Source organism: Castor canadensis, chromosome 9 (assembly GCF_047511655.1).
Source record: "Castor canadensis chromosome 9, mCasCan1.hap1v2, whole genome shotgun sequence".
Taxonomy (NCBI): Eukaryota; Metazoa; Chordata; class Mammalia; order Rodentia; family Castoridae; genus Castor; species Castor canadensis.
The window spans coordinates 150,426,598-150,438,765 of NC_133394.1; the positions used below are offsets into that span (position 1 = coordinate 150,426,598).

The 12,168-nt window shown below is 54.9% G+C and overlaps 1 protein-coding gene across 4 annotated transcripts in view; it reads left to right on the plus strand.

The window, feature by feature from the left end:
* Positions 1–12,168, plus strand: part of Evc (EvC ciliary complex subunit 1) — a 59,463-nt gene that overhangs the window by 44,643 nt on the left and 2,652 nt on the right. For 2 of the 4 annotated variants that reach the window (XM_074042652.1, XM_074042651.1), the window contains exons 13-21: positions 949–1,058; positions 2,104–2,314; positions 3,449–3,655; positions 4,509–4,653; positions 6,238–6,349; positions 9,386–9,512; positions 10,768–10,861; positions 11,568–11,679; positions 12,124–12,164. In XM_074042652.1, coding sequence (XP_073898753.1) covers positions 949–1,058; positions 2,104–2,314; positions 3,449–3,655; positions 4,509–4,653; positions 6,238–6,349; positions 9,386–9,512; positions 10,768–10,861; positions 11,568–11,679; positions 12,124–12,164 — 1,159 coding nt within the window. Of the gene's footprint in view, positions 1–927; positions 1,059–2,103; positions 2,315–3,448; positions 3,656–4,508; positions 4,654–6,237; positions 6,350–9,385; positions 9,513–10,767; positions 10,862–11,567; positions 11,680–12,123; positions 12,165–12,168 lie in introns of all 4 variants that reach the window. The other 2 variants (XM_074042653.1, XM_074042654.1) reach the window with 2 other exon arrangements.

A 12,168-nucleotide genomic window follows, 5' to 3' on the forward strand; every position in this document is an offset into this window, starting at 1 on the left:
TCCATCCTGCCCCAGGTCACCCTTGGCCATGCTGTTAGCACTGCAGTGCTTCCGTCCCTACCCCTGTACCCCACCATTTACCTGGGGGGGTGACTTGAGCACCCACCACACTTGCAAGCCCTCCCCATTTCTGGCCATCTTTGTCAACCTTTAGTCTGTCACAGTCATCCATAGCTGTCAGAGCCCTTTCCCTTCCAACAGTTCATGAACAAAGAACATAAGGTCACAAAACGACCTGGTGGCAGAGACCAGGTCAGCACCCCTGCCCACTGTGGCACTTGCTGCCCCTGAATCTCGACCCTTGGGAGCTGCCTTGGTTGCCCATTGAAGAGGTTGGTGGAAGTTGTGGGCGGTGCCCACTCCAGTGGCCTTTCGTGATCCTCCTGGAATCCTGATGCTAGTTTTATCCGGGGTGTCAAAACACACAGCAAACGCCTCCATATACATTACAGATAGTCAACTTTTTAAAGAAAGACTGTGTAGCAATTTCTAGAACGTTCTGGTTTCTCAAGTGCTTTGGCACACTATTGGAAACTCCTCGGGAGTCTCTTTTCATGAAATGTCTGGGCATTGCAGTGTTTAGTGAGATTATGTGAGTATCGTGAGCCACAAGGCCTGAGGACTGACATCAAGACACAGGTGCCTCTGTCCACCTGTGTTTCACCCGCATCCTGCAGGCAGGGTGGCCAGCTCCAAACTGCAGGGAATTGAGAAGGTGAAGGACTTTCCTCTCGGTGCAGCAAGGTCCTGCCGAGTGAGACGCACGTGTCTCCTTATGACACAAAATTTCCAGGGAGGAGCGAAAGCAGATTTGAAGGGGACCAGGGGGAAAAGGGTCTTTATTAAAACAAAGAAGAAGAAGAAGAAGCAAAGGCACAGTGACAGAGCAGCTGAAGGGATGGCCACCAGCTGTGGAACCACTTGCAGGCGTCCCCTGTCTGGGTGCAGGTGTGGCTGGAGGAGTGTGCGCTGTCCATGGTGCTACAGACGCAGCTGCGGGAACAGCAGGAGCGCACGGTCCGCGGGGTCCTCAGCCGACTGGGCGGCCTGTCCGAAGAGTGAGTGCACCTTCCCTAACGGCCCAAATCTGCATCTGCTGCCCTCTGTCCTCGCTGCCCCCTGCCCTGCTCTGCATGCATGCCACCCAAGCTTTCTTAGCCTCTGTTTCCTTCTGGATAAAATAACACCCACTTCAAGGCGCGCTTGGTAGTAGCTTTTCTGAACAGCTTTTGTGAGGTAAATTTTACACTCAGTCATCTTAAGAGCACACCTCAAGATTTTTCATCAATTTACAGAGTTCGACACCTATGACCACAATCCAAAGGCAGAACAATGACCCAACACAAGGACACCCCTTGGACCGTTTATAATCACGCTCCATTTATTGATCAGTTTTTGTATTCGCTTTCACGTTTCACTGTAATTATTAGTGCAATATTTTTTTAATTAGCTGAAATTTCATTCTTTATTTCCCATGAGAAAAATGATGGATCTAATTCCTTTTTGTAGTTGCACAGCCTCTTCCGGAGCCTGACCTGTGTATCAAGGGGCAGGAGTAGAGCTATGGTAATGGGTAATACAGGGGAAGTCAGAGGCCGAAAGCTAGGCAGAGGGAGACCGGGGAGGCCTGGGGAGCCAGGCTGGGGCCGCGGGGCTTCGCGCTGTGCCGATGGCGTGGACCCTCCTCTCCTGACTTCTCTGACATATTCCATACGCACTGGTCCATTCTTTTTCACTCTTTGGTATTCTGATACCAAAGTGAGCTGCCCTCCCACTCACTCTCGCTTTGTGCCTTACCTGCTCTGAAATCTGCCCAAGTGTCAGTTACTGTGTTCTGAGTCCCAGGCCTTTGCTTCCATTCTTTTCAGACTTACCAGTTATCTGCAAAGTCTGAAAAGAAAGTGAAATTCCTCATCCTACATGGAAGTCATAACATTGTGAAGTTGGATTAGTCTATTTGACAGGCAGCCCTGTCTGAGGACAGGGAGGGGACAGATGGCTTCCCCCCCACTTCCCACTGTGGCAGGTATGACTGTGACGAGAGTCTGGCTAGCTCAGTGCAGCCATGGTACTGACCCCTGGCCCTGCCCACTGTCCTCACAGGTCCACACGGAGCATCCTGCAGAGTCATCAGCTGCTACTGTGCTCAGTCCTCCGGAGGCTGGCCCTCCGCGGTGGCACCGTGGCCACGCTGACGCAGATGAGGCTGTCTGGGAAGAAGAGGCTTCTCCAGGAGCTGCGGGAGCAGCATGCACTGGAGCAGGGCGCCTCCCCGTGCCTGGACGAGCATCAGTGGCAGCTGCTCAAGGCCCTGGTGAGATGGTGCCACCCCGCCCACCCCAGACAGGAGGTGTCCTCATCAGGTCAGGGTCCAGCTGTGGTTGTCACAACCCAGTCCCACCACTGCTGTGGTTGCAGGACAGCACGGTCCTCACAAAGGGCTTCATCCACCCTACCCTCTTCCAGCCAGAGGGGCAGAGACCGGAGCCCAGGTGTGGCAGGGCTGGGTTCCTCCTGGCATCTTCTTCCTGTGTCCTCACGTGGCCATCCCTGTGTGTGTGTGTGTGTGTGTGTGTGTGTGTGTGTGTCCTGACCTCTTCTTATGAAGACACTAGGCGGACTGGATTAGGGCCACCCTAGTGATCCCATTTCCAGTGTGTGACCCTGTCTCCAAATGAAGTCCCATGCTTGTGTCCTGGAGGTGAGGACTGCAGCATGTGGATTTGAGAGTACACCATGTAGCCCAAAACAGATGGGGACAGTGGTGCCATGTGGAAGTCAAAGCAGAAAATGGAAGTGAACCCATCGGGGCATGGGAGGAAAGGTCTTTGTCATCTCCAGGAAGGGTTTCAAAGACCAAAAGAAAGAACTGTGAGTGGCAGGCCACTCCAGGTCTCAAGCACGAAGCCCCAAGGTCACAGGAGCATTGAGGGCTTCACATCCACTAGGGAGGCACAAGCTCACAGTCTCTTTAGCGCTGTCCAGGAATGTTTGGGGGAAGCAGGCAGGATGCCACCCAAGCTCTGACTCCCCTTCCCCAGTGGTCTGTGTCCCTGCCGCAGCTTCTGCAATGTCCCCAGACTACTCCCAGACTTAGAGCTGACCTGGAAACCCAGCTGTGCTGTGTGACTTTTAGAAAGCTGCTCAACTTCTCTGAGCCTTCATGACCCCATCAATCCCAGTGTTCATGCCTCACAGTGCTCTAGAAGGATGAGCAAGGCATTCATTTTGTGAGGATCCACAGATGGTCCTGAGCACACAGTTGGTGCTGAATAAATGCCATTGGGACAGAGGGGACAACAGACACTTAACCTCTTGTGTTAGTATTTCAAAAGAAGCCTTCCTCTCCTCCATCCCTTCCTCATCTCTGGGCCTGGGCAGGACCCACCCTGAGTCCTGTACCGGCAGGGGCTGCTCTTGTAAGTGGCAGCATGGCCTTCCCTTGCAGGAGGCCCGCGTCCTGGAGGAGGCTACCAGGCTGGAGGATGAGGCCCAGCAGACAAGGCTGCGGCTCCAGCAGCAGCTGCTGGCTGAGGCACAGGAGGCTGGGCAGCTCCTGCAACAGCACATGGAGCAAGCTATTGGGCAAGCACTGCTCGCGCATGCACGGAACACAGCCAGCAGGAGCCGGGCCAAGGACAGGGAGGACTTTAAGGTGTGTGCCAGTCTGGTCCCCAGCACCCCAGGAGCGGGAAGGACGGGCCAGAATACCTGTGGCCAGTCTTGCCGCACCTCCTCAGAGCTTCCGGCCTGCAGAGTTGGCCTCACTTCCTGGTGCCTCAGTGTTCTCATCTGTAAGATGGACTCACTCCCCCATAGAGTGGTGAGGGATGGCAACCCATCACAGGGCCTTACACATGAGGCGTAAGGGCAAAGTGGGAAGGAGGAGGGAAGGAATGCCAGTGGTGGTGGGAAAGACAGGAACCCTGGAGCAAATGGATCAACTGGTGGGGATGGGACACCAGCCAGAAACGCTGGTGGGTGGGGGGCAGCCCAGGCTGAGGTCTAAGGTCCAGGAGGAGGAAGGAGGAGTTGCCTGCAGTGGACATGCCCACTGCAACAGTGGACAGGCTTAAGGGGAGGAGGAGAGACCTCGGGCATCCTAAAATCCAAGGGTCATCAGCCACCGACAAGGAGAGCAGAGCCAGAGCCCAGGGTCCCTGGTGGGTGGGATTGGAACCTCCTGGTTCAGGGACACCTGGAGCCGTAGGTAACAGATGCCTGCTAAGAAGTCGCACGTACATAGAAGAGACTTTCCCAAGTGTGTTAGGCGGATCTGTGTCACTGTAATGAAATTCCTGAGGCAGGTTAACTTTATAAAGAAGAAAGATCTGCTTAGCTTACAGATTTGGATGCTGGGAGTCTCCCCAGTTCCCCTGCTGTGTCACCCCATGGTCAGTGGCAGTGGTGGGAGGAAGCCAGAGTGGGGGAGGGAGAAGACTTGCTCCTTACATAACTTTTCAGCTCCCAAGTTGGCCGCAGTGACTTTTCTGCCATCCTCCCCACAGAGCACGCTGGTGGAGTCAGTGGTGGAGAGCGTGTACGTGACCGCTGCTGGCGTCGGCCGCCTGGTGCAGGAGTATCACCAGCGACTTTGGAGGGCTGTGCAGGACCACGAGGAGCAAATGCTGCAGCGCCTGAAGACCCTGCAGGGTGCGAGGCCTCGGGGCAGGGCCAGATGCGTGCGTGCAGGAGCTCGTGTGGGGAATGTAACCTTTTCTGTTTTAATGTAAAGGCTTGTTCAGGCCCTTACAGGGGAAGATCAGGATGGGGCAGGACAGTGAGCTGGGCCTAGGTGAGGGCAGTATCTGGGTATCCTGCTGAGAGGTGAAGTGGCTCTGTCTCCAGCTTCCTGGTGGCTAAGGAGGTAGAAACTCGCTCAGTTAAAGTCGCCATGGTGAGCGGGAGTCAGAGCAAGCCTGTGGCCCCTGCAGTATTCCTAGACTGAGAATTGTCTCCCAGGGGATCCCTAAAAGGCCCCTCCCCAGGGGATGGAGTACATGCTGTCCCCTGTTCCTGTAATAACATACCAATAATAGCACACAGAGCCAGTTCCTCAGAGTTCCACCATCGATGATCTCCTCCCCTGCCGTGAAAGCTTTGGAACAGGGCAGAACTCCTGCCCTGTGCTTTCTACATTGTCCGGGGACATGGTGTGATGGATCCCTAGGAGAAGGAACAGGTTCGGGGACATGGTGTGATGGATCCCTAGGAGGAGGAACAGGTTGACAGTCCTAGGACACCTTTGTGCCCATGACTTCTCTCTGTGGAGCCCAGCTGCCACCTGTCTCCCCCTTGTCCTGGGGACTCACAAAATCTGGCACCTGCCCAGACTTTTGCAAATGGCCCCAGACTCTCCACCATGGTTTTCCAAAGAGAGTTGAGTTGTTTAGCAAGAGGTAGACATGTCTGCCTACCACTGCAGAACATGGCAGAACCGGGGTGTGTCACCTCCCCTCTGTAGGGCCTCACTTTCCCATCTGTGGGACTAGGGTTAAACACCCTCCACAGGTCCTCTGAGCTCATCGCCTGCTCCCCCGATGCCCAGCTCTGTGGGCGGGGGGAGTCATACCCATCATGGAAATGGGGTAACTACACCAAGCAGACTGCAGACACCAGTCTGCTCCATTCTACATCCTGTTTGGCTAAGAGGCAGAACTCAGCCTGACTAACCCGCTCTGTGAGCAGTTGGGTGATTTGGCTCAGAGGTACCTCAGAGAAAGTCACCTGTCTATCCTCCAAACCAGGACCCTCCTGGGCTGTGAGGACACAAGGATAATTATTCGGACAGACGGGGTACATTGTACATAGAACCTGTCCCGGGGCAGCTCGTCGCTTTAATTTTATTTTTTGAATCCGGGAGTTTCTGAGCAGCTGGATCAGCTGTAGGAGATGAGCGTGGCCTCATCAAAGCTCCCTGGAGGGAGGACAGGAAAAGGAGAGCGTTTATGTAGACGCCAGTATTCACAGGGCAGCACAGCTGGCAGCTCCACTTGGCTAGTCCCCTTCCCTGCTGGTGGGGCTTTTGAGCTGTCAGTGACAGCCTCAGTGTCACAGCGTGCTTCCTCATCTGCACTTCCTCTTGAGCCATGTGGCTCTCGTGCACCCTGCAGTCCCCAGGCTGGTGTGCACAGCATTCTCAGTCAGCAGGCTCCCCCTTGAGTCCCCAGCTCTGGCCCGGGCCTGGCAGTCTGTGTTCCAGACACAAACCTTGATTGTCGGTGTTCATGGGTCCAGGTGAGAGAATCGACAGTTACAAGCTGCGGAAGAACCAAGAAGTCAGCGAGCCTTCGTCAGGCAGCCATGTGGCAGGTGGCGCCCCTGAGGTCTCCCAGGCTGTGCAGCAGAGGTGAGGTTCAGCGATGGCTCTGGGTCCCCACACGGGTGTCCTCTGCCCTCTTCATGTCACATGCTGCTCTGTGACCCTGCATGCAGTTGCTTGTTGATGTGGGTGTATCCTGACCGCCTACACAGTGTGGACACTCACTGTCTCCTGCCCTACACCTGGCACTGACAATGGTACCTTGTACAATTTTTCAGGCAAGTCACTGCTTGGCAGGGGCTGTGCCTCCAGGTTTAAGTGTCCTGCCAGCACCTCTACTCCCATACTGACTTCAGGTCCCCTGAAGCCAACCTCAAGATAGAGATTTGAGTGCAGATAGTTTACTGAGAGGAGACCCCAGCAGGCAAAGTGAGGATGAGGAGGGAGGCAGAGGCAGGCATTTCCTACAACAGTGGCCATCACAGTGACCAGGTATTTTCCCACAGATCTGTAGGTCATGACCACATTGGCTTGTCTGGTTCCTTTGTGTCTCTCAGGCCTAAAATCAGGGAGTGAGATAGCTGGATGTGGCAGTTCTGGGGAGAATCTCTTCCAAGCTCAGTCAGGTTGCTGTAAAACTGAGGTCCCCATATCTTTTCTGGCTGTCACATTGGCTATCCTGACTTCCCAGAGCGTCTCTTTGGTCTTTGCATGGGACCCCTCAGCTCAGCACCAGCAGTGTGTCACACCCTGCACATACCCAGGGGTCTCTTCTGCCTGCTTTGTCTACACCATCCACTGACCCCAGCAGGAGACTTTGGTCTGTTCTTAACATCTAGCTGACGAGGTTGAGCCCCATGGGCCGCTCAGGGCTGACCTCCCAATCTGGCTGTCTGTGGCCCTGATTGCAAGCCCTGTTTGCTGTGTAGACGGTCTTCACAGGCTCCAGGGTTCAGGGTGTGGAGATGGATGTGGATTGGGAGTGGACATCCTAGGGACATCATGTGCCCATCACAATGGAGGATGTGATGGAGGAGCTTTAGAGGGACGTAAAAGACAACTTAGATTGTCCTCACCAGTCAAGCGTGGGTCTCCCAGCACCCTTTCCATGTGGGGCAAGCGTCAGTCCTTGTGTGTTAACTCTCCAGCTCTCCCAGGTAGCTCTGCAGGCCAAGCACAGGCCCTGCAGCCAGAGAAAGCCAGGAGACACAGTGAGGAGCCATGGGCACCCATGGAAACTGTCACCTCCAGTTGGGCTGAAGGGCTGTGGATGCAGCACCGACATGCTGCCTGGGAGCACCTCCTATTTGCTTTGCCTGAGCATGGTACAGGGTGCTTCCTACCACCTGTTTCAGTGCTCACAGCCTGGAGGGACAGTCGCAGGAATAAAGACCATGGAGGGAAGATGGGCACTGGGGACCACAAGGAAGGCCCTGGCCCAGGAGGAGCAGCAGAGGACAGCAGCCACACAGGGTGGGGGTGAGGGAAATGCCACAGGCAGCAAAGCTGGTTCCAGCCCCGCAGTGCACTGCCCTGCTGGAAACAAGAATGGAAGCCCCACTGAACCAAATCACTTCCCCCACCAAGACTTCCACCTGGGCACTAGCGGCGTCAGCAAGGGCCCTGCTACCAGGCTACTCAGTCGGGGCTTGCCCACCATCCTGCAGCCATCAGACCTTGGTCCAGAGCGCCACAGATTTGGGGTACAGAAGCATCACTGATCTTCCATTCAGCTCTCAACTTTCAAGCCCACACCTGGAAACAGAATCCAGGCTGCAGGGGGTGCCCAGGAATCTGAGTTTTTAACATCCTGACCCCTGCCACCCCCAGAGACCCAACTGGAATGCAGTCTCAGGGGTGATCTTTAACCCAGGTGACCCAAGAGGAGGGTCCTCAGTGGCCACCTGGCCCATCCGCACCAAGCTTGGTGTGTGTGGAGTGGCATGAACCTGTCATGCTGTAGCTTAGAGGCTCAGCATGGCTGTTGATGCCTTTCCCTCCCTGAACCCACAGAAACTCAGCCCTCTGGACACTGTGGGAGGGAACCATGATTCAGAGCCCTGTCCTTCCGGGGCACAGGTGATACCTGCTCACTACCTACCCCTCCCCCACTCAAAGGGAGCTCTGTGAGTTCAAGGAATGTTATTCACATCTGTGTCTCAAAACCCAGTGCAGCTCCTGGTGGGCCAGAAATACTTGAATGAATGAAAAAATGGATGGGTGGACAGAAGGATGGGTGGGTGGATGGACAGATGGTTGGATGGATGGATGGACGGATGCACAATTGGGTCTTACACCTGGAATAGGTGTTTTCCAGGCAAAGATAAGGAAGAGGAGAAAGGTGTTCGTTGCAGACAGCAGAGCACAGAGCAAAAGCCAGGTGGCATCCTTATGCCTTTAGGTGCACTAGGACAGCTGCCTGTTGGTGCCAAAGGTGACTTGGCCTTCAGATGTAGAAATTCGCCCTTTCAGAAAATCCTGAAAGATGGAAAGGAGGACGGCAGGGAGCAGTGATGGAAACAGGGTTTGAATGTTCCCGTTCGCTGAGGGTCACAGGAAGCTCAGCCAGTGAAGGGAGAGCCAAGCCTCTTAAGAGAGGGGGTGGTCTTCTAGGATCAGAGACCAGGCCTCTGCCCTGGCTCTGTCCCCTGCCTCCCAGAGTTACAGGGCCACCGTATTCTGGCTTTTTCGGACACTATCCCAGGAAATAAGCTTCCTGTTTTACAAGGGAGGAGGAGGGCAGTGCTGAGATGAGAGTCAGGATGGGGAGCTGGCAGCCTTCCGGTCCTGTTAGGAGAACGCCCCTCCCCGGCCAAGGTGGTTTTCTCATGAAAAGATTCCAGCCACCTTGCAACCGTGTCCCAGGCAATCCCCTCTCAGCTTCTCCATCCTCTTGATTTTTCTTCTCTATCCTGCTAATGTCCCTGTGCTACCCTAGGGATTGAAAAGCAATGTGCATCCAGGGTTCTCTAACACCCTCCTCCGTGTTTGTGTGGCATCTGACTGCTGGTCAGGGGACTCGGCTGTCGAACTCCTCTTGGGGGCTCTTGGGGCCCAGGTACAACTAAGGTCACTAATTCCTGTGGTTTGGGCAGTGTTGACCACCTCTGCTCCTCCCACCAGAATGCTGTCGCAGCAGAAAAGGTTCCTGGCCCAGTTCACAGGGCACCAGCAGAGCCGCCTGGACGCACAGAAGCAGAAGGCAAGAGTTCTGGACCACCTGGAATTCCAGCTTGAGGCTCAGCTGCAGGTAGAGGTCTGGAATGGGCCTTGGAAAGCCGTGGTCTATAGAGGAGCAGAAGCACAGAGGCCTCATGCACACGAGCCAGTGTGGGGGCCACAGAGGCCTCTGCACCTCCCTTGGCTCGTGGCATCGTCAGTCCACTGTGTCCCACCAGCTGATGCTGTGGCAGCCTCACTGGGGGACCCTGAGCTCCCTGGGGAGCAGAGCCTGCACGGACTCTAAACATCTGTTTCAGCAGTAGAGAATGGGCATTTTCCTATGTGCAGTTGCTACCAGGAGGGCTGCAGGTTTTGGGACTAACATCTTCATCCTTTGGGTCGTGTTGGTGGCAACTAAGGCTGGCACTTTAGAACATACAGGCATCTCAGCTCTCAGGATGTAAAGTGAATGTTTAGCACAGAAAATTCCACTTGGTGAGATTATAAAATGTGGCTGCAGGCCAGACGTGGTTCATCATGTCTATAATCCCAGCTTCTTGGGAGGCAGAGATAAGGGGATCCCGATTCATTGCCAACTTTGGCAAATTTAGTGTGTGACCCTCTCTGAAAATCAAAAGGGCTGGGTGTGTGGCTCAAGTGGTAGTGCGAGCTTAAGGCCCTGAGCTCAATCCACAGTACCACAAAAAAAAAAAATGTGGCTATAATACAAACTTAAAGAAAAACCAAATATTCCAGTTGGAGGCATGTGACAGCTTGTGGCCCTTTTAGAGTACCCCCTGCTAGGGTGGCAATGTGACACCAGTGAAAGCAAGCATTCGTTTCTTGAGTAATGCAGACATTACCGAGCGGACATCTCACACCATCTAACCGACAATCAAGGAGGTGGTCACTTATTTACAGATGGGGAAACTGAGCCTTGCAGAGGTGACATTACTGTCTAGTGTCACACAGTAGTATGTCGTGGACTCTGACTCTGCCTGGTTAAAACAACAGCCACGTGTTCAGCCCTGGCGTCAGGCACAAGTGGGACAGAGCCTGGTCTGTGGCAGGTGCTGAGCGCTCTGCCTCAGTTTCTCATCTGTGGATGGGGCTATGTGGCTGGTGGGAGGACCCGCAGTTATCTGGCCGTTATCTGCTCTTCCCCATGCCTCTCCCTGTTCCTGGCCTGTCAAGGATGCTTCTAGGAGAACCCTTTCCCACACGGGACACATCCCGCCAGCCCCCCACAGCGTCCGGCTTCGTACTGGCGGTGAATGGGGGATTCACGGGGGGGGCGAAGGTCTGAGGGAGGCCACTGATCCTCTCCCCCACTTGCATGACAGGAAGCTGAGCAGATCTTCATCTCTGAGCTGGCCGCCTTGGCCCGAGTGCCCCTTGCGGAACACAAGCTGTTCTCCAATAAGCGCGGGCTGTTGGGTAAGTCTTGGCACCAGGGAGCTGCCGCTGAAGGTGCTCTGGGCTGAGAAATACCGGTTCTAGTCTCCTGTCTACCTCTAACTGGCCATGTGGCCTAGGGGTCATACTTAACCTCTCTGGGCTTTCCTGTCCTTTCTGTAGGTGAGCAGGTTCAGTGAGGACGCGCTGTGGCCCCTGGGTCTCCAGTGTCTCACAGTCCCAGTTCCTGGGTCTGCTGCTCACAGCCATGTCTCACCCTGACTCTGTTCTCCCATCTGTAAAGTGGGGAAATGAGCCCTCCTGTCCCTGCCAGGGACACTTTGGTGACACCACAGGCTGTTGTAATCTGATAGGGGAGAGTGACGGGAAGGTGCTGCAAACGCAGAGCTCTGTTAAGCCAAGAGCTGTGGAACTTGCACTGTGTCCTCCTTTTCTCCTGCCTCCTGAGTCCCGCAAGCTGCTGCAGGGAACAGAAACATGGGGGACCCGACTGACTGGGTTCCATGTCCAGCTGGCCCTGCCCAATTGCACTGGCATGGAAGGACATTTCAGGGCCTCAGTTTCCTTAGCAGTGAAGCAGGCAAAGTAGCAATAAGGGACCAAGGTGTGCCTGGTCCTCCAAGGATACTCAAAAAATGTCAGGCTACATTGGGACAAGCCTTGGAGAGGTGACCAGGAGATGTCTAAAGTCACAGAGCCATGCCTGGGCCCTGTGTGTCTTCTACAGAGAAGCCCCTGAGGACCAAAAGAAAGAAGGCCCCACCCCGGGAAAAAGAGGACCCGGTGCTACCCAACGATGAGGTCCCTGCCTCAGCGGACCATGCCTCAGGATCACTCAGGTATGAGGGGTCCCCAGCTTATTGTCTGTGGGCACTTCTTGATCTCCCACCGCAGTTGGCTGGGGCAGGAAGACAGGTCCTTCTCGAAGGTGGTCACGTGAGGCCCAGGAAAAATTGTGGGAACGTGGTTGAGGACAGTGAGCCATGACCACATCGGGAAATGCCGGCATTGCTGTGACTGTCATTGTGTCCCCTTAATAGCCAGGCAGATGCCCCCTTCACCGGCCAGCCTCTGGGCTGGCTGCTTCCCTCACTGTGGGATCCTTCCAGGGCAACTGGGCCACCTGAGCCAGAGGGTGCTCAGTGCCCTCTTTCCCTGGCACTGGATGTCCCAGTAGAGGAAAATGGGGCTTCTGCTTGTTTCTCCAGAGTCCACGTGCACGTGGCAATTGTTGCCCTGGTTCACCCTGCACTCTAACTGCTGCCTTTCTTCTGTGTCATAAGCAGCAAGAGACTGAGTCAGCAAGAAAGTGAAGCTGGTGACGGTGA